Here is a 21,313-nt window from a genome sequence, read left to right as displayed (position 1 = left end):
TCAGCAGCCCTCCCTCCTGAGCCCGCAGAGTTGGGCCCAGCGTGTTATCTTGATCACTGCCACCCCCTCCCCCAGGTTCAAAAGCTACTCTCACAAACAGAAACACCCCCAGCGGCCCCTCCCATCACTCCCACGCCTCCCACCTGTTCTAGACTCCAGAATGGGCCTGCTGGCACGTCAGTTCTCCCGCAGGCCCCTGGTCCTCTGAGCGGCCGTGAGGACACTGGTTTTACGTGCCCAGGTCTGGGAGGGAGATAGTGCTGTGGCAGCGTCTCTACACAACACCAAGGCTCACAGGGGAGATTTGCTGGAGGCCCCACAGTCGTCAAGGACCAGAGTCCTGGGTTTCAAACCCGGGCCTCACTGTTTGCTTCTTCTGCCTTCATTCGTTCATCCAACTCATGTTTACTGAGCACCTAACTCTGTGTCGTTTGCTGTGAGGCTGTGATCACGGTGCCCACCCTGGCGGGTGATCTGGAAGTTACTGCAGCTTTGTAACTAGCGCGTACCCCAGTGCTGTTCAATAGAACTTTCTGCGATAGGGAAGTGTTCCGTGTCTGTGCCGTCCATCAACCACTCATGGCTGTTGAGCCCTTGAAACGTGGCTGGTGCAGGGGCACGTGGGTGGCTCAGTCCGTTAAGCGTCCAACTTCAGCTCAGGTCCTGATCTCACCGCTCCCGAGTTCGAGCCCCGCGTCGGGCTCTGTGCGGACAGCTCGGAGCCTGGAGCCTGCTTCGGATTCTGTGTCTCCATCTGTCTCTGCCCTTCCCCTGCTCATGCTCTGTCTCTCTCCCTCTCAAAAATAAATAAACATTAAAAGAAAAAAGAAAGAAACGTGGCTGGTGCAAATGAGGAATTGAATTTTTTACTTTAATTTTATTTTAATTGACTTTAGTTTCAGTACCGCATGTGGCTTGCTGGCTTCTGTGTTGCACGTCACGGGTCTGTGTGCAGTTCTTTGAACATCAGTCATGGCCTTAGACCATAGGTCTCCAGCTCACATATGAGCAGGGGAACCCACTCGTCTTCCTGGGGGCACCTTAGGCTGTGTCTTCTTTGGCGTTTGCCAGTCTATTAAATTCACGGGTGTTCTCTTTACACCACAAAGGAATCACTCACCGTTTGCTTTGAAACATGAGACCCTCCTGCCCCATCTTTCTGTTTTCGCTTTTTTCTTCTTACCACGGTGTAAGTTTCATAGAGTGAAAGGCACAGACCGGAAGCAAACAGTTTGATGAGTTTTGACAAAGGTAGACACCCGTGAAAACACAGTGGGCTCGAGATACGGGACATTTCCAGAGCATTCCATTCCCCCAGAAAGTTCCCTCCTGCCTCTTTCCAGTAAGTCCTGTCCTCAGAGGCAACTGCTATATTCTAACGTCTGTCACCATAGATTTGTTTTGCCCTGTTTAAGCCTCACGTAAGGTATTTTCCCACCTTATTTTTTTTTTTTTAATTTTTAACATTTTATTTATTTTTTTTGAGAGAGAGAAAGAGTACGAGCAGCAGGGCGGGGGAAACACAGAGAGAGAGGGAAACACAGAATCCGAAGCAGGTTCCAGACTCCGAGCTGTCAGCACAGAGCCCGATGCAGGGCTCGAACTCACGAACCGAGAGATCATGACCTGAGCCCAAGTCGGACACTTAATCGAGTGAGCCACCCAGGCACCCCGGTATTTTCCCACTTTTGACTAAGACAAGGGTACAAGAAATTCTTCTCTTTCTCTTTGTTACAAAAAACAGAGCACTAGCATGATGACAAGGGGCAGCTGACCCCGGGCCACATTGCAGAGGAGCCCGGAAGGGGTGGGGTGGGAGGGCTGTGGTGTCCCGGGGACTCGTGGCCTGTGCCAAGGGGGCAGCCACTCCTCGGCTCCAGGGGAAAGCTGAAAATGCTGATTTTCATGTAAAGTCTCCTAAATGTTGGTATTTCAAAACCTTGTACTGCACCGCAGGCCGAATAATTCACATCTGTGGGCCAGACCCGTGGGCTTCCCATGTGTGAGTCCTGCCTCGGGCTAATCAGCATGTTAGTAATAGTAATAGCTGATATTTGTTAAGTGATTCCTTTGTTTGAGGTCCTTTCCTAAGTGCTTGATGTTATTAAGTCATCTAACCCCCTAACAATTTATTAATAAATCCATTTTACAGATGAGTAAGCTGCACCATAGGGAGGGATTAAGGGACCTGCCCAGGGTTACAGAGAGTGAGGACTTGGCTGGGCTTTGACCCCTGGCTGATTCCCAAGTCTGCGCTCCTCACCACCACCCACATTCCCCTCGGGAGGCAGGGTGCAGGGGAGAGGCCGCCAGGGGCGGGCACACCACTTGGGGTGCAGCGTCGCTAGCCACCCTGGACAGGCAGTGAGAGTGCACCTCGGCCCCGCCTGCCAGGACTGCCCTGGCACGGGCAGTTTTCAAGTTCAGACACCTTGGCTGTCAGTTGGTGGAGTCCCGATTTCAGGAAGTGCCGGGAAAGCAGCCAGGGGCGGGGTTGGGAAGATAGAAGGCTGGCTGCCCCTTGATGAGGCTGTCAGGGAGCGCTGGGCAAGTGGGGGCAGAAATAGCAGGAACCCGGCAGGGGGAGAGCCCAGGCTGGGGGTGGGGGGGCAGGGGAGAAGGGAAGAATCAGCCAGGGGAGCCTACGGCCAGGCCAGGCTGCTGCCGCCCTGGGGAGCTGGTGGCAGGAGCATCCCGGACGGTGCACCCATGCCCCCCCGCCCCGCCCCCGCCCTGGCCTCCTTTCCGCACATCATCGTCCAGACAAGCCTATCACTTGGGGAGGGAAGATAAGAATCATCAGGCAAAACAGTGCTGCGTTTGTATCATCCCCTCCCACCTTGGGGAGGCGGGGGGCACAAGAGGAACCTGAGGCCCAGAGAGGGCACAGCCAGGAGCCAAACCCGGACTGGCTTCTTTCTACTCCAGTGCTCTTTGTGCTCCGTTTGGTCCTACCCCTCAGGACTCGGTGTGGTGGGGAAAGAGGGTCTGTGGTCCCTGGCAGGCAAGTGTCCCAGAAGCTTGACGGGAAGGGCAGGGACAGGCCAGACCCTCCTGTCTGTTGTGTGTGTCACCGAACCAGGCTGGCATGAAGTAAGTGATAAATAAGCATTTGCCATTGTTTTTGTTTGTTTGTTTTTTCCCAATTTGATCTTCACACCCACCTTTGAGATATGTATTCTTTTTCTTTTTAATGGTTATTTCTGAGACAGAGAGAGAGAGAGAGAGAGAGAGCACGCACACACACACACACACACACACACACACACACACACACACACACACACATGTGGGGGAGGGGCAGCGAGAGAGGGAGAGAGAATCCAAAGCAGGCTCTGCCCTAACAGCAGAGAGCCCAATGAGGGCCTCGACCCCACAAACCGAGAGATCATGACCTGAGCCAAAGTCGGACACTTAACCGACTGAGCCACCCCGGCACCCCAAGGTATGTGTTCTTATCTTATGTCCCCCATTTTACCAGTGAGAAAGCCAGGCTCAGAGAGGTAGAAAGTCATTGGCAGGAGTAAATGAGTGATGTATGTAGGGTGCTTCACATCATTCTGGTGCACAGCAAAGGGCTGTGGGCCATGGGCCAGAGCAGGGATGAGGTGGCAGGACTGGCTAAGGAGGACCTCTCGGAGGAGGTGACATGGCCCAGCCTCTCGGGCTGCTGGTCCTCCTCTGGGTAAGGTGGTTTCCTGCATAAGACGTGTGCTGGTTGGGTGTCCTCACTCTGAGAATGCCACCTCCCACCAGAGCAGCAAGTCACATGGGCTGATACCCCAGGCCTTCACAAGCCTTCTGGCAGGCTCCACACCAGGGGAGACCTCTGGGCCTGGCTCCGCATCCCGTGCATTGTGAAGGGGCAGCCTGGCCTTGGGGCGGTCACGTCACTTCTCTGAGCCTCAGTTTCCTCATCTGTCAAATGGGGACAGTGCTACCCACCACGCAGGGTTGTGGTGGGGGCCTGGCATATGTTAGGTACTCAGTAAACAGGTACCGCAGAAGCGCTGGGAAACAGCTATTGAGTCGAACTGGACTTTTAAAGTCTAAGGACAGACAGATCCCCAGTCTAGCCTGATCCGTGCCTGAGCACAGAACCAAAACCTGCCAACTGCTGCGTCTGAAGCTGCGTGCCTCAGAGGATCAGGAGTCCCTCACCCTTCTTCAGCTGTGTCTACACCGGATGAGGGCGCTAGCGAGCAAGTTTGTCTTTAGTTATTCCTCAGACTCAAGAGCTGCCGACACTTGCTGAGCACTTGCTGTTTGTCAGGCACTATGCTAAGGCCCTTATGTTGTCATTTTACACAGGGGGAAACAGGCTCAGTATCTGAACCCTGGGGACTCGGCCAGTACGTGGTGGAGTTGAGACTTGACCCTGTGCAGTCTGGCTCCAGACTCTGTGCTCCTAGGAAGAGAAAATAATCTACCAGAAATCAGCAAAAAGGGTCAATTTGGGGCAGTCTTTCACAATTGCAAAGGCTTTACATGCGCATGATTCAGTTCTGGCCTGATGTCACCAGATGAGAATGGTGTTATCATTTCGTGTCTTCCAGTTGAGGACAGTGAGGCCCAGACAGGTGCTGTGACCTGCTGGAGGCCACATGGCTGGGCTGGAATGTGGGTCCAGGGCTGTTTGCCTTCTTCTTCTTCTTCTTTTTTTTAAGATTTTATTTTTAAGTGATCTCTACACCGAACGTGGGGCTCAAACTCACAACCCCGAGATCAAGAGTTGAAGAGTCACATGCTCCACTCAGGCGCCCCTTCCCCTTGTCTCCCAGCCCCCACTGGGGGAGACAGCTATCGGCTTGAATGGTGGCAGGCGGCAGGTCCCTGTGAGCTCCACTGTGGGCACGGCCCAGCCTGCCCCACAGCCCCCATGCGCCCACCCCGCGGGGCAAACACCATCTGAGCCCCGGGCCACCACTTCCTGTATCCACATCATCTTTGATCTCAGAGCTTTAGAGCCAGTAGTTCTCAGAAAGAAATATAAATGAGTGATTTTCAAAATCCACCCCGTGGAGCCCTTGAGGAAGCCAGTTTGGGGTCAAGATAGGGGATCATTGAACGTAAGTGGCAACTCCGCATAGATCTCTTTTGTAGTTTGGGTTGGGTTGCCATGGCAACCTTTTAATTAATTTATTTTAAGTTCATTTCTTTATTTTGAGAGAGAAAGAGAGTGTGCCTGTGTGCATGGGCACATGGGGAGAGGAGCGGAGAGGGAGAGGGAGAGAGAGAATCCCAAGCAGGCTCCGCACTGTCAGCGCAGAGCCTGATGCAGGGCTCCAACTCGTGAACCATGAGATCATGACCTGAGCCAAAATCAAGTCGAATGCCTCACCGACTGAGCCACCCCGGCACCTGGCAATGTTAACTCTTCAAAATAAAGGGCTCTATGGGGTTAAAAATATATGTGCTTGTGAACCACCGTTCTAATCTAGCGAACTGCCTCCCCATTTTACAGGTGGAGAAACTGACTTCAAAGCCCATGCTTTCCCCACAGGTAATAAAAATATTCAGGCACTGTTCTAGGTTTTTTAGCTTGTTGAACCCTCCCACCCCTTTGAGGGCAACACTTTTGTCTCCATTTTACAGATGAGGACACTGAGGTTCAGATGGCAAAGCGGTTTGCCCCAACATTAGAATCCAAGGAACCCAGCTCCCAAGTCCATGCTTTCAGCCATGCCCAGCTTGACAGGCACACCCTGTTTGTGTCCTGAGGGGAAGTCAGCATCCGTTGGGGCCAAAATGTAGATCTCCTGCCTCCCAGCCCACACCCAAGCCTTCTGTCTAGAACACCACCTGGGCCGGATGGGGAGATGAGCAGCCCTGTGTGACCCTTGGCTGTGTTCTTCCCTGGCTGTGTGACCTTGGACAAGTGAATGGACCTCTCTGAGCCTGTTTCCTCGATCTAGAAAAGGGAGAATGGGAGCCACATCACAGAGAATGGGGGCCTGTTATCATGAATGTTAAACAGGATCATTCACCTGAGTTGGTTGGCACGGGGTCTGGCACAACTGTGAGGGCCCCAGCCACCCTCAGTTCATGGATCCAAGGAGTCCCCAAAACTTCCAGCCCCACCTTCTTCCCCCTCCCTCTTCCCTGCCCTCACTACCCACCTCTGTAACACAGATACTAATTACAGCCATTTCCACGAGCTGCTTCCTGGTTGAGCCTAATTATGAGACAGCTCCGTCATTACCATTACAAATATCATTAAGTGAGACGGATTAACTTTGTCCTAAGCTTTATGTGATGAGATCAGCAAATTGTTCAGGCACACTGGGTCTCCTCGGCTTGGGACTTACCCAGACTGGTCACCCTGCGCAGCTTAGGGCCAGCTGCAAGGTTCTGGTCTGTTTTGATGTTGGTGCTTAGAGAAGATCGGAGCGAGTGAGCTGGCCCGTTAACCCAGCCGAGAGGTGAGGCCTGCGGCGGGAAGGACGGAGCAGGTCGGGGCTGCCATCTTACGTGTTGTCATGGCGAAACCATAAGCTCTGGGCATCGATACAGCTGGGCTGCAGTCTGAGCTTCGTTATTTACCAGGTGTAGGGCTCTGAGCGTGTTCCCTCCCCACGTCACAGTGGTTCTGCACTGTGCCGTGGGGAAGAGTCAAGGACGTCCTGTGTGCCAGCAAGTGCCAGGCCCGGCACCTGGCATGTCAGAGGTCCTTCTAATTGTTGCTTCCCTTCCCGTCTTCTGTCATTCTCAGTATGACGGGGTTCAGGGCTTTCTGAACCCACCCACCAACCACCCACGCTCATGTTTACTGAGCTGCCTCTCTGCAAGCACTGGACGGAGGACTTTCTGTGTCTCATTTGAGGTGATATGTATAAAGACCCTATGGGGCAGGTACCATCATCACCTCCACTTGATAGACGAGAAACCCACAGAAAGGAAGTGGCATGACTTTGTGAAGGTCACACAGCTGCCCTTGGCTGCCAGTCACTATGTTGGGATGAGATATTAGAAGGTCGTGCAGGGTGCTGCTGGGGAGCACAGAGGAGAGGTCACAGTGAAGTCCGAGAAGGCTGCCTGGAGGAAGATGCACGTGAGCTGAAGAGTTGGTGGGGAGGAAGGGGGAATGAGAGAGAGGAGAGGCCTGGCAGGCAGAGGGCAGTGGCTGTGCAGAGGCCTGGCAGCAGGAAGCACGGTGTGTTTAGGGGACTGACCGTACATGTTTTACTGAGATTCGAGTATGTGAGGGGGGACTGGTAAGAAAGAAGCTCAGAAGGAACCAGGAGCCAGAGCCCAGCAGGGAGGGGAGGTTGAAAGCCAGGCCAAGGCCTCTGTTTTTTTTCTGCCAGTTCCAGAGAGCCAACCTGTGAAGGAGGAGGCTGACTGGACCATATCAGTTAGTTTAGAAAGTTCGGCTGGGAGAGGAGACACTGGGGGGAGTGATAAGCAGAGATCAAGCTGGTTAAGGGGCCAGCCAGGGAAGGCTTCCAGGGGGAGGAGGGGCAGACCCAAGCCCCCCACCCCCAAAGGGGCAGGGGTGACAGACGGAAGCTGTCCCGTGCAGAGGTGGAGAGAGGCCACGTACCTCGGTCAGCAGTGTAACGTGCGGCCCGTGTCAGGGAGGAGGGAGGAGGTTACCGGCCAGCTCTGGGGCTTGGGCGTGGGCTAGCCTCCTCAGCAGCACTCAGGCGGTTGGTTGGCAGCACCAGGTAGATTCTGAGTGCCTCCCAGGGCCCCCAGGCAGGTGAGTCAACGTGGGGCCAAGTAGGAGAGTGTTTTCCAGCTCCCTACATGTGTAGGCACGTCTCCTCTGCCAGCACATTAGGGGAGCTCGGCCTGCGACTCTGTCCAGACCAGGGCGATTGACTCATGGGCTGTTAGGGCTGCTACCTCCTCTGAGGAGGCGGTGAGCAGCCTTGGTCTCCCATGTACATTCTGTACCCTCGGCCTCCTGTGTGTTGCAGAGTCGCACCTGTAGGCCTCCCCTGCTTCCAGCTCCGGTCTACCTTTCCATGTCTGGCCTCCAGCACCAAGTGAAGTCTCCTTCCCCAACCTCCACTGCCACTTATATCATCCCTCTGTCTCAGAACACAACCAGGGCAGCCTGTAGTCTCCAAAGGAGGTCAGCCTAGGGAGCCAGGCCCCGGGAAGGTGGCCCAAGAAGAGAGGAAGAGGCCGTGAGAGGGTCAGGAAGATCTGGGTTCAAGTCCGGTTCTGTCACCAACTGGCAAGCTGCTTCCTTTCTCTGGCCTCGGTTTCTACATCTGTAAAATGGGGGTCCCAGGGCTTATTCCGCAGGGTGCTCATGAGATACATATAAGATAAGGATATAACAGAGCCTTGAGAACTGGGCAGTGCTGGGCTTGTGTCCATGTCGATGACTCCATTTTCTGTTTTAGAGGGCAGCAGTTGTGGTTTTTTAAAAAAATAAACATTTTGGGGCACCTGGCTGGCTCAGTCAGTTAGGCACCCAACTCTTGATTTCGGCTCAGGTCATGATCTCACAGTTCAGAGTTCAAGCCCCACCTCAGGCTCTGTGCTGACAGCACAGAGCCTGCTTGGGATTCTCTCTCTCCTCTCTCTGCCCCTACCGTGCTCACACTCTCTGCATCTCTCTCTCTCTCTCTCTCTCTCTCTCTCTCTCTCTCTCTCTCTCTCTCTCTCAAAAACAAATAAACATTTGAAAAATATTTCATTTTAGAACAGTTTAGATTTATAGCATTTTTGAGAAAATGGTTGAGAGAGTTCCCTTACACTGCAATATTGATGCATTATTACCAGCTGAAGTCTGTACCTTATTCAGATTTCTCTCGTTTACTAATGTCCCTTTTCTGTTCTCGGGTCCCCACCCCAATACTTTCAGGAGTCGTGGCTCCTTAACTCCTCTCGGCTGTGACAGTTTCTCGGACTTGCCCTTGCCTTGTTTGTTGACAGCTGCCTTGATCTTGACAGTTTTGAGGAGTACTGTCAGGTATTTTGTAGAATGTTTCTTAGTTGGTATTTGTCTGATGTTTTTCTCCTTATTAGACTGGCAATAATATGCCCTGGGGAGGAAGGACACAGAGGTAAAGTACCCCTCCCATCACGTATCAAGAGTGCCTACTGTCACGCTGGACTTACCACCGATGTTAACCTTGATCAGCAGGAAGTTGGTTATTTTTGTCCTGAGTACAGCAGCACAGCTAAAGTAGGGCCAGTGTTGGCTGAACTACGGTTGCGATCAGAAACATGGGCGAAGGCAGAAGTGAATGGAAAAGTGGTGAAGAAAAATAAAGAGGAGCAGGTATGAGGTGAATTCACTTGGGGATGGGATATGATGCTTCCACGCCAGGCAGTTCACAACAACCCTTTTTTACAGATGAGGAAACTGAGGTCCAAAAGGGGAAATGAGCTCAGGCACCTGGGGGCCCAGGTCTGTGTTGGCTGCCTCACCCACACTGTTGAAAAAGTTCCTGGGGGCGCCTGGGTGGCTCAGTCGGTTAAGCATCTGACGCTGGGTTTCAGCTCGGGTCATGATCTCATGGTTCATGGGATCAAGCCCCACACTGGGCTCTATGAGGAAGTGTGGATCCCACTTGGGATTCTCTCTCTCCCTCTTTCTCTGCCCCTCCCCCACTCGCATGCATGCTCTCTCTCAAAATAAATAAATAAACATTTTTAAAAATTATATGGGGCGCCTGGGTGGCGCAGTCGGTTAAGCGTCCGACTTCAGCCAGGTCACGATCTCGCGGTCCGTGAGTTCGAGCCCCGCGTCGGGCTCTGGGCTGATGGCTCGGAGCCTGTTTCCGATTCTGTGTCTCCCTCTCTCTCTGCCCCTCCCCCGTTCATGCTCTGTCTCTCTCTCTCTCTCTGTCCCAAAAATAAATTTAAAAAAACGTTGAAAAAAAAATTATAAAAAAAAAAAGAAGAAGAAGAAAGTTCTTGAAACTGTGTTCCCCGCAGCATGGATGAGGGAAGGGGCGTTCCTGAATCAGGTTGTTTATAATTCACTTTATTCCACAAAGAATTCATGATGGATTATGACTAAAACTCATTCAATAAAATACTATACAATAGAAATGGAAAACCAGGAGCAGAGAAAACAGACTGAAAAATGTGGACAAGGAAGAAGCTGAACGTAAAGACCAGGAAAGTACCCATAGCTGAGTTTCTGATTTGCCGGTCAGCTTCCTGGCAGCCAAGGCAAAAAAGGGTCTGGGACAATTGCTATGATTCCTATTATCAAAAAGCAAAGAAGCTGTTCATTCCTTCAAGAACTTTGTGGTAAATTTAAAAAGAGATTAATCATATGGAAATTTCTCCTGTAAAAGACCAAGCAGTGTAATAGATGATACAATAGTAATAAACGTCATGTAGCATCGTCTTCAGGAGGGACAGTCATATTTTCACTGTCTTGTTTGTGCCCATAACTGTTCTGTTTGATTTTACTTGATTGTCATCAAGCAACTAAACTCTACTCTTTCTTCTTTGTTGCGGTCACAGATGCTTATGCCCTTGTGAAAATCCAAGATACAAATTAACCAATTATCTGGGCGCCTGGGTGGCTCAGGGTTGAGCATCTGACTCTTGATTTCAGCTCAGGTCATGACCTCACGGTTGGCGGAATCAAGCCCCACGTCTGCTTGGGATTCTCTCTCTCTCCGTCTCTCTCTGCCCCTCCCCTGCTCGCTCTCTCTCTCTCTCTCTCAAAATAAATAAACTTAAAAAAAAATTTAACCGGTTATCTATATACCAGGTTATGTTCTAGGTACTGGGGATGGAAAGTAGTAAGATGATTGTTGCCCACTCCCCCAGGTCCTCTCCATCCCAGGGATAGAGATGCCCAGACAAGGCCTGAACATCAGTGCAGTTGCCACTTGGTAGGGGGTGGGGGGTGGCGGGCACACCACAGAGAAGGAGGCAGGGAGGACCAGATGTCAGAGGAGATTGACCAGAGATGGAGAGCACTGGCTGGGAGGGGGCCCAGTCTTGGGAGAGGAGATAGCAGCTGCTGGTCCCTCGGGGGTGGGACCAAGTCCTACCGGGAGCTGCCCCCTCAGCTTGCAGCACAGGCCTGACCTGCGTCAAGGACTCGATGGACTCCTGTGGGTGGTCAACGCCTGCAGGCTGGGTCAGGGTTAGGGGACAACCGCTCACCTGAGGGGCATATGGAGGATGGACCTGGAGAGGGAGGAGTTTAGCGTTTGTTCTTTCGGTGGTGGGGGTCAAGGGAAAGTTTGCAGCCCTCGTGTTTTATAAGTAATGAAGAAGTACATAAGGGCAATTCACACTTAGTGAGCACATGCTGTGTGCCCAGCCCGCTCTAAGTCAACTCACTTAAATATATATGACAGCAGTCCTGCGAGAGAGGGGTTACAGTCATCACCCCCACTTTCCAGATGAGCGACTGAGGCACAGAGAGGCTGTCACTGGGAATCCAGAGCACAGGTGCAGATCTAGAGCTCTTACCCACTCTGTGGTTGTGTCTGTTAAATAACAGTGTTGAACTAACACACAGTGCAAGTGTGTATTAGATGACATATAAGGACAGCACGGATCCCAGCCAATTATGAGCCCCCGAGGCAGGAACTGACGGAGCCGAGGCTTAGAAACAACACGAAAACAGCTTGGAGGGTGTGGCCAAGGAGTCGCAGGCCTCGGAATGTCACTCGCGACTGCTCTTCCTGCCTCTGACACACTCCAAGTCTCCTTGAAGATTCCCCGCCTTGGGCAAACCAACCACAGAACCATCTGAGTGACTAGCGCAGTCACAGCACGCAGGATCACACCCGTGTGTCACTGGGCCAGAGGCCTTTGTGGTCAGAAACGTGAGAGTTCTCCAATATTCCTCGTTTCTGTTCACCCCGGGGTGGGGTTTCCAGAGCGGGGCGCCAGCACCCACGCCTCTGGCTTTCATCACCTTCTGTGCGCAGCTGCGGGCCTGGGGACGAGCTGTGGTCCCCACTCCTCTGTACTTGGTCTCCACCGAGCCCTTCTCGTGAACACTGAGGGGCCCGGTGTCGTCTCCTTTCCCGGAAGCTCATGGGGTGGGGCGGGACACCTGCAATGAGACAGAAGGGCCCCACCTGAAGGAGCAGCTCCCCCTTCCACGGGGAGCACAGGACTAGGAGCACAGGGCCAGGTGCAGGTGCAGGGCCTTACTAGCCGTGAGGCTGGGGTTCCTGGAGGCGGCAGCAGGAGCTGAGGCATCTCACTCTGCAGCCGGGCGACCTGGGCCACCTGGGCGGCTGGGGAGGGGACTGTCACATCCCGCCTCCTCCCTAATCCTCAGTCTTCTCACTGGGAAAGTGGAGGTGATGGTTCCCTGCCCCCGCCCCCAGCAGGGCATCTAGGGGTCAGGAGAGGCGCATTTTTTGTGCAGCACAGAGCAGGTGCTGTTTTCTCCCTGCCCAGGGCCTCCGCTCCCTCTGGCCTCTCACTTCTCCTATAACATGGAAGTGATACCTGCCGAGGCTGAGGCTCCAGGTAGTTGTGGGGACCCAACAAGACCGTGAAGGGAAGGCCCCTTCCGGCTCTGGGTGGGGACAAACATACGGCTGCCATTGTTGTTGGGAGTGTCACTCACTCACTGACTGGAGCCTCTGTGCTCCTCACCGAGCCAGCCAAGCCATTCCCACGTCTGAGGCAGGCGTTTTAGGAGGGGCACCTCAGCTTTTGTGCACTGGAACATAAACAAGTCTCCATCTGAGCGGGTTTCTGCTTGGGAGGTATGTGAGCTGTGTTCATCATCCATCCACAAACGGGCTGCAGTGGGACGGCCGGCCCCCGTGGCCTGGCCTTGGCCCCTGGGATGGGTTTCCAGCCTCCCTCCTTTGCCTCCTACCTTCGCTCCAACACCCACGGAGGCCCCGGCTGAGGCCTAGGCCCCGGGGGGTACGGGACCTGAGGAGCCCTGGCCCCCGCTTCAAAGTTCTCTCGTTTAGAGTGCTGTGGGCTTCAACAGAAGGAAGCACGGGGTGGGGGCCTGGGGTGGGGGGGGACACTGAGCAGGGGGCCAGAGGCTCCCTTGTCTGGAGGGTGGTGAGGAGAGCTTCCCAGAAGGGGTGATCTCTGAAATGAGACAGAAGACGGAGGAGCCACTGCCTCTCTGCACCCAGGCAAGTTACTTGCCTGAGCCTCAGTTTCAGGCTCTGTACAAGGGGCCAGTAATACTCAGAGGGAAGGGCCAGAGGCTTAAATGAGATGATGGATGAAACATTAGCTGCTGTGCCCGGCTGTGTGGTGAATTGAACTTCTTTTTCAAGGGTCTTTTCCTTGGGCGGTTGACACTTGTTACTTAATGTGACCGAGTGTCCTCGTTTCAGAAAAAGTCCAGCTGTAATCCAGCGTGAAGTGAAGAAGCGCAGGAGTCCTTTCTCTCTGTCTCCAGTGGGTAACGGGAACTCCTCCACCCAGTGGGAGCAGGGCAGAAGATTCCAGAATTAAAATTCTTCCCGTGCACCCTGCCTCCCCCCAGGGCCTGTGCCCATTAGATATGTTTCCTTTATCCTTAGATGTTGCAAAATTAGATTGTCAGGAACTTCAGGGCACTGCCCCAGAGTAATTTTCACTTCCCCTGTACTTGTTCTACTATCGATTTGAACTGTCTATCGAGCATCTACTGTATGCGAGGTGATGGGGATTCTCTGTGCCAAACAGCGTCCCAGGCTCATGATGCTTGTGGTGGGAAGGGAGGGATCGATGTAAAAAAAATAATGATGCTGATGACAATAGGGCTGCAGTAAATAGTATAAAGGGAAAAAAAGGGGTACGTGGAAGAGAATTTGAGGGGCTACTTAAGAGTGGTTAGGACACTGGGCGAGGTGACAGTTTAAGCTGAGGTCTGAAGCAGGGACTGGTCATGGGAGGAGTAGAGATGAGTGAAGAATGTTCCAGACAGAGGGAACAGCAGCCGTAAAGATCTTGAGAGAGGAGAGAAACTTGAGAATCTGAGGAACTGCGTGAAGGCCAAAGAAGTTGGGGCCTAGTGAGTGAGGTGGGGAGCAGCATGAGACGAGGGTCAGGGGTGGCCCCGGGGCCGTGGGGGACTGGTAAAGGGACTGCCCTTGCAGAGTTTCAAACAAGGTCATAGCGAGATCAGAATTTCCTTTTAATTTTTTTTAATGTTTATTCATTTTTGAGAGAGAGAGAGAGAGAGAGAGAGAGAGACAGAACATGAACAGGGAGGGAGGGCGTCGGGGGTGGGGAGCAGAGAGAGAGAGAGGGAGACACAGAATCCGAAGCAGGCTCCAGGCTCTGAGCTGTCAGCACGGAGCCCGACACAGGGCTTGAACTCATGAAGTGCGAGATCGTGACCTGAGCCGAAGTCGGACGCTTACCAACTGAGCCACCCAGGCACCCCCAGAATTTCCTTTTAAAGGTTCACTCTGGGTGCTGAGAGGCCCAGAGTAGAAGTGGGAGACTGCCAGGAGCTGTTGCTGTGACCCTAGGCAGTCACCTCGCCATTGGAGCCAGATTCTGTGCACACATGTGTGGCTGTGAGAACCAAATAACAGACGTGCATTGTGGAAAGCTGAAAAATGGACAAATGCAGGGGACTCCAAGTCTCACTGGAAGTGGAGGGTCCTTTGGGAAACTTGCCGGCTAGACTTCTCTGAGGTGGGAGGCACAGAGCCCCTGGAGTCCCTACCTGAGTGCACCCACACCCGAGAGAGCCCACTTTTCCAGCCCAGGTCACAGGGACTGGGGAGGGAGCACCTGCTTGAGTCTCTGGACGCTGACAGGGAAGGTGGAGGGAGGGGTGGCTGGGTCACCTTCCTTGTGACTTCCGAAGTCTGGAGTTTTCTGAAATTCTCTGGCTTATAAGGCCCCTGAGCTAGAGGAAGGGGGAAATGAGAGGGGAGACACCTGTCTTTTTTATTCCCCCTCTTTCCTTCCCCCCACCCCCCCCCCTCGTCTTTCTATCTCTGATGGGGAGACTTACTTGAGGCACCTAAGGGCCACTGGTGGGTGGAACCTCTCTGTTGACAGTCGTGATCCAAATTTGGGGCATTTTCCTCATACTTGACTCCCGTATCCGCCACCCACTTTACTGAAGGGAGAGTTGAGGTTTCCTAGGAGGAGGGGCTGCCCCGAGACCTCTTCCTGCCTGCTAGGGGGTGGCGGTGGGGGACCTCCACCTACCCCGGGTCACCCCGCGGGGCCAGGGAGGGAACCGGGAACCGCGCGCGGATCGGGCCCCGCCCGCCAAGGTGTCGTGTTGCCGTCCGGGCCCCCGAAGCCCGGCCCGCCCCGGCCAGCCTGTCGCCCGGGCTCCCTGGCGGTGGGGACTGAGCGTCGCGGGGCGCAGGATGCGGAGCGGATGGCCGCAGCGCTGCGGGCGCTGCGGGCGCTGCGGGCGCTGTGGGTGCTGGGGGTGAGGCGCGGCGTTGCATAAGCGGGATGGGGGGGGGGGGGGCGGGGAGGGGGCGGAGGGAGGCGGGACCCCCCTCCCCCGCCGCAGGCCGGTCCTTGGGCCGGTCTCGGTGTCCCGGCCGGCCGGGGCGGGGCGCGCGGTGGCGCCGGGCCGCTTCCCCATTCTCCCCATTCGTGCGAGAGCCATGGAGGCGCTGAGGGAGTCCGTGCTGCACTTGGCTTTGCAGATGTCGACCTACAAGCGGGCCACGCTGGACGAGGAGGACCTGGTCGACTCGCTGTCCGAGGGCGAAGTGTACCCGAACGGCCTGCAGGTAGGAGCCCTGGCCCGGGGCGAGCCCCCAGGGCAGCCGGGCATGCGCGCTGCTGTCGCCCCCGCCCCCATCCCTGCCAGCCCGGGAGGGGGCCGTGCCAACCTGGCAGCTCTGGGCTCCGTGGGGAAGAGGACTTTCTGGGGCAGAAGTGGTCCGGAGGTGCTGGGCTCCCTCCACCCGTGTCCCCTCCCCAGCCCTGGCTGCCCCTAAATCCTCCTGCCACCTGCTAGTGGGACTTCCACCCCTTGGCAGAGTTGCAGCACCCTATGGAACTGAACTGGAGCGATTACCTTTCACACAAAAGGCAGCCCCCGAGTGCCGAGGAACTTGCCCAGGGTCACATAGTCCAATAATGGCAGAGTTTAAAACTGTCCCAGGTTTGGCTCGGAAAGCCCTGTGTCCCTGGAAACCCCTCAGTCCTGCGCAAACCAGGATGGTTAGTCACCCTCTCTGGTCGGCATGACCCCATTCTTCACTTCCTGCGTTTCCTGCAGGGAGGAGCCCATCTTCTGCCTCCTCTTTCCTCCCCTTTGCAGCCCACTCACGAAACCCAGTTTCTCCCCTCCTCACAGTCTGCCCCTGTGGGACTCAAAACCTGCCCACCGCCTCCCTACCTTGTGGCTGCTCTCTCCCTGCAGGGCTGAGCTGGGGTAGTGTTGAACAGGACCTCAGCCCCGGTGAGGTTTGGACCCAGGCGGGTGGATGGGAACCAGTTGGAAGTGTCAGGGACACCCAGGGGGACCTTGATCCGACTCCTAGGAAGCCAGCTCGCAGAGAGGAGCAGGGCATCTCAGTCCGAGGATTTCTGCCAGGTTAACCAAGGGAGGAATTGGGGAGCGTGTTGGGGCCACGCAGTGAGCTGCCACCAAATCACAATTCACCCGGGGGCAAACTTAGGGTGCATGCAAACTCACACCTCTTAGAAGCTGGGATGGGGTGCCTGGGTGGCTCAGCTGGTTAAGCGTTTGACTTCAGCTCAGGTCATGATCTTGCAGTCCTTGAGTTAGAGCCCCACGTTGGGTTCTGTGCTGACAGCTCAGAGCCTGAAGTCTGTCTCCCTCTTTCTGTCCCTTCCCCGTTCATGCTCTCTCTCTGTCTCTCAAAAATGAATAAATGTTAACAATTTTTAAAAATAATAATAATGTTCAAGGTTTTAAAAATAATAAATATACCAATAAAGGGAAACAGCATTGATGGAGTCCTTCCTACAGTTAATTAAGTAGGCCCAGGGAGATCCCAACTCATGATTCCAAGTGGTCTGCCCGCTAGAATATGGCACCCTTACCTACATCATCCCACTTCACTTTCAGGACCACCCACATGTGGGGATTACCGTTCCCACTTACAGATGAGGAAACAGGTTCTGAATGGGGATACAACTCGCCTTAAGTCACTAAGAGCTAGAAATCTGGGAGTGAGAAATCAACTCAGTCTGTCTAAAACCTCTTCCCTGGGACCCTTCTTGAGAGGCTAAATCCAGCCGGAAATTAAATTTCTGTGGCAGGCACTTTTCCCTTCACAAATCAAAACAGAATCTAATCAGCAACCTTTTCAGTCTCATATTGCCCAGAAGGTTCTAAATATATCAGCACAAACACATTTCAGAATTCACCACAAAATAATATGTGGCGTTGTCATCACCATACTAGGACAGGTAGCCCTCACAGGTTGAGCCTTTTTCATGTCACAGAGTATGTTCATCTGCCCGAGGCTGCCTAGCAGAGTGGAAGCTGGGGTCCCGGGTTTCATGGTCTTGGCTGAGTTGCTTAATCACAAAACTGTAAAATGGGATTTGGACAAAGTAAATGCAATTCCTATTATGGGGCCTGCTAGGATTATTGTTGTTTTTATGACATATGAGGTAAGGGCCCCATGGCTATGTTACAGATGACGAAGCTGAGTCTCGTGGAGGTTGGGGACGTTCCCGTGGTCATAGAGCTGTCATGTGGGATGGAGTACCGTGTTGCCGTCCCTACACCAATCTGCCAAACTGGGCACATTGTCTACTTTTTATACAGGAAAAGCCAAAAATGTTGAAAGGACTTGGGGCATTTCTTTAGGTACCCAGCCCGGCTTCTCTTGAACCCCCTTGACTTCCCCAAGGCAAGTGTGAACTAGCCAATGTTTGAATCAAGAACTTGATCAGCTTACAAAGCAGAGTTTTCTATTAGTTTTGTTTTTAATCATTAGGGTTTTCCCCCCTCCCAATATAAAAACTTTACATGCTTATTTGTAAAAAACAAACAAACAAACAAAATTCAAGTGTAGAGGTGCCTGGCTGGCTCAGTTGGTGGAGCATGCAACTCTTGATGTCAGGGCTGTGAGTTCAAGTCCCACACCGGGTATAGAGATTACTTAAGCAGAAAATCTTAAAAACAAATAGTCTAACATATATATATATATATATATATATATATATATATATACACACACACATATATATATATACACACACATATATATATATACATATACATATATATATGTGTATGTATATATATATATATATATATATATATATATATATATATATATATGACTTAAAAAGAAACAGTAATTCCAGCATTTGGAGATAACTACTTCTAGTTTTCCACATTTGCATGCATATATTTTTAAACATAATTGAGCTCACTCTGAGTACACGATGTTGTACTATACTTTTTTTCATTTAATGACACTTCATAACTATTTTTCTATGTTGTTTAAAAACTTCCAAAACATGCTGCCATTGAAAACTAAAATGCCTCATGGTACCAGTAGATGAAAATATATTTACTCAATCTGCTAAGGTTGGAAGATAAGCCTGGTAACTTTAACATGGCAGGTGACCGACCACCCTTTAGCCTTTCGGATGATTTCCTATGCCCTGAGACTAAAGACGCAACGGCTCCTTCAAGTTTAAGATTTAAAAAATGGCCCCTGTCCCCCCACCCCCAACTCTCCCTCTTTGATGGGCAGCTATAAAAATAAGCTACTCGATTTTTCGCAACTTTGAAGCCCATTATTCTAGAATACCAAAGTTATCTATACCAATACTAACAAATGAAAACCTTGAATGAAACTTGACCCCTTCATTACTGAATATGCTGACCAAATACTGAATTTAGCTGGACCCCCATTCTACCTGTTTTTCTTTTCCTTTGTCTCATATTTAGGCCCCAGTGAATTGTGATCCACTGAGTGCCGAATTTAAAGCCGGATAGGCCCCAGGACAGGTCCTCAGCTTTGCCTCTTATGGGCTGTGAGACCTAAAAGCAACTCACGGAAACAGCTTTTTTTTTTTTTTTTTTTTTTTTGTCAACTGGGGTTAATATTATTTATCAACAGTTGTTGCAAAGATTAGGATGAGACAGTGTAAGTGAAAGCATTTTGCATAGTGCTCAGAAAATGGACTGGGTTGCTATCGGAATTATCGTGACTCACCAGGTGTGAGATCTCAGTGATGCCCTGAATATAACCACCCTGCTCTCTGGAACCTCTGCTCTGCTCGGGCCGGCTGCCTGGCCTCCCCAGCAGCCCAGCACACACCATTTCAGTGACTCAAAGGGAAATAGCTAAAGTGATACCTGCAGCCTAAACTGGAGAGCCGGTGGCCGTGACTGTTACCAAAGCCTGTGAAACCCATCCTGTTGCTCGTAAAAAATCAATTGTTTCAAGAGAAGAGAAAGCTGAGATATTTAATTCTAAATGGTGGTTTTCTCATTTTTCTCTCCCTGCCACACACAGACCTGTCCTTCGAGGGCGATTTCAGGCACAAGCCCGCTCAGTACTTTATAAAGACCTCTGTGCTCACCAGCAGGTCATTTCGGCTCATCTCCCCATTTGGGCCTTACACTCCTGGCTTTCAAGTTCTTCTAGAATTTGAGATGGTCAGACCTGGAACCTCATCTAGCTTCCTCATTTTAAAGATAGGAGATGGAGGTTCAGAGACTGCCCAGCGACACAGACACACAAACATGCAGGGGTCTTGATAAAGTCGAGGCGAACCTTTGACGCCCCCCTTTGCTCACACCTTTGGTAGCTGGGTGTTCCTTCCGGGAAGAAAAGAGAGCTGGAAACGTGCTTCTTCTAAAAACTAGACTTTGGTTCCTGTTTAGATGGAAGGAGCCCTCCACCCCACAGCAGGTACTGTGGGGTGCTACTGATAAGCTACTATCAGTCATTGGAAGAGAGTCTGCCATGAAGGCAGGGGACAGGTAGGGCTCAGGGAAGAGGTGGGAGGCCAAGAAGACATTATAGTTTTGCTCTGGGCTGGCCTCCATGGCCTCAGCTGGAAGTCCTCTATATAAAAACTTCACTGGTCATGGTCTGTCTGCTCCGAGAGACTGGCTGGAAGCAGGCAGTCTGGTCACCCTGCCAGCCCTCGTGGGGTGGCCAGGCTTTTGGGCTGCAGCGGGGATGGGCTCCCTGCCAAACCCTTGGCCAGACTGACTCCTGTTTGCCTCTCTGCACAGCCCAGGTCGCTGGGGGACCTGGCAGTGGCTCAGGAAGAACCTCTGCCTCTTTTCCTGACCCCCTGCTTCCTCTGAAAACCAAGCTTTGCCTCACTCCCCTCCCCTTCTCCTGCTGGCTTGTCTCCTGGGCCCCAGGCAGTCAGGTCCCGTCCTTGCCTGCAGAACTCGTTCTTGCTGTAAGCCTAGGTGAGCCAAGCACTCCCTTCTGTAACCGAATATTTATCCCTCATTAGGGCTTTGTTCCCTTGGCTGTGGAAACCCTGGGAACCCCTAGGCTGGACAGCTCAATCTCTTTCTCTCTCTCTCTCTGTTTCTCTGGCTTTGCCTATCTCCTTCCTCCTCTGTCTCCCTCTCCACCTGTCTCTTTTGAAGGCATCCTTTTCCTTCGGTTTTCTCTCTCTGCCTCACCGTGACGATAAATAGGATATTAAGCCCACCCATGAGCTGAGCATTTAAAGTAATTTTCAGCACCATCTTCCAGGCTTTGGCAGCTCTGCTCCTTGGCCGATGGCCACTCCCAGTCACCTCTCCCGAGACGGAGTGGGCTGCCCGACTCGAATCCCCCCAGCCTCCGAGTCGCTGCAGACCGGCTCCGGTCATCAACTTGCCCTCATTTCCAAAAGGAATGTGAGAAACCGCTTGTGTCCTCCCCTTGCTGTGACCTCAACTTGCTGGATGCTCTGAAGGAGGCAGGGCGAGGACCACAGGGCTCAGGGAGAAGGGCCTCGCAGCCTGGCCCTGTCCACCGCTCCAGGAATTGGACGGCTTCTCCTGGAGAGGCCCCTGGATCTGGGCGCGGTGCCGCCGGGGGACTTCTGCCCCAGAGGGGTGTCTCTGGATTCCTTCTGCCCTCAGAGACGAGGCTTGTCAAGAAACCAGCAGGCCCTCAGCTGGTTCAATGTGAGTTGAGCGAAGAACATGACAAAGGTTAAAAATCCTATTTTCAACTCCTGTTTGCCATTTCTTCCTGGAACTGCATTCGTAATTTAATTCGGACTTAATTTTGATTCACTTTTGCAGTGAGCACCATCTGTTTGCTTGACGCTGAACAATGAGGCTCGGCTCTATTGATGTTCCTCGGGGGCAGCGCGGCCGTGGGGCTGAGGCTGCGGGTTCTGGAGACAGAGAGGTTTCTTTCACGGTTCTCTCTCCTCCCCTACTTCCTGTGTTTCTTCTGGAGCTGCTACTAGAGTACCTTCTCTTAAGGATGCTGTGAAAAGAGAGTAGCCTCAT

At 52.7% G+C, this 21,313-nt stretch overlaps 1 protein-coding gene across 4 annotated transcripts in view; it reads left to right on the top strand.

Moving 5' to 3' along the window:
• The window catches only part of ECE1 (endothelin converting enzyme 1), a 116,616-nt gene that overhangs the window by 38,935 nt on the left and 56,368 nt on the right, over positions 1 to 21,313 (top strand). For 2 of the 4 annotated variants that reach the window (XM_045035241.1, XM_023258263.2), the window contains exon 2: positions 15,540 to 15,626. In XM_045035241.1, coding sequence (XP_044891176.1) covers positions 15,540 to 15,626 — 87 coding nt within the window. Of the gene's footprint in view, positions 1 to 12,641; positions 12,666 to 15,195; positions 15,314 to 15,539; positions 15,627 to 21,313 lie in introns of those variants that run through there. The other 2 variants (XM_045035242.1, XM_023258262.2) reach the window with 2 other exon arrangements.

This window comes from Felis catus, chromosome C1, assembly GCF_018350175.1.
Source record: "Felis catus isolate Fca126 chromosome C1, F.catus_Fca126_mat1.0, whole genome shotgun sequence".
In the NCBI taxonomy this organism is placed as follows: Eukaryota; Metazoa; Chordata; class Mammalia; order Carnivora; family Felidae; genus Felis; species Felis catus.
This window is presented reverse-complemented; position numbering and strand designations above follow the sequence as displayed.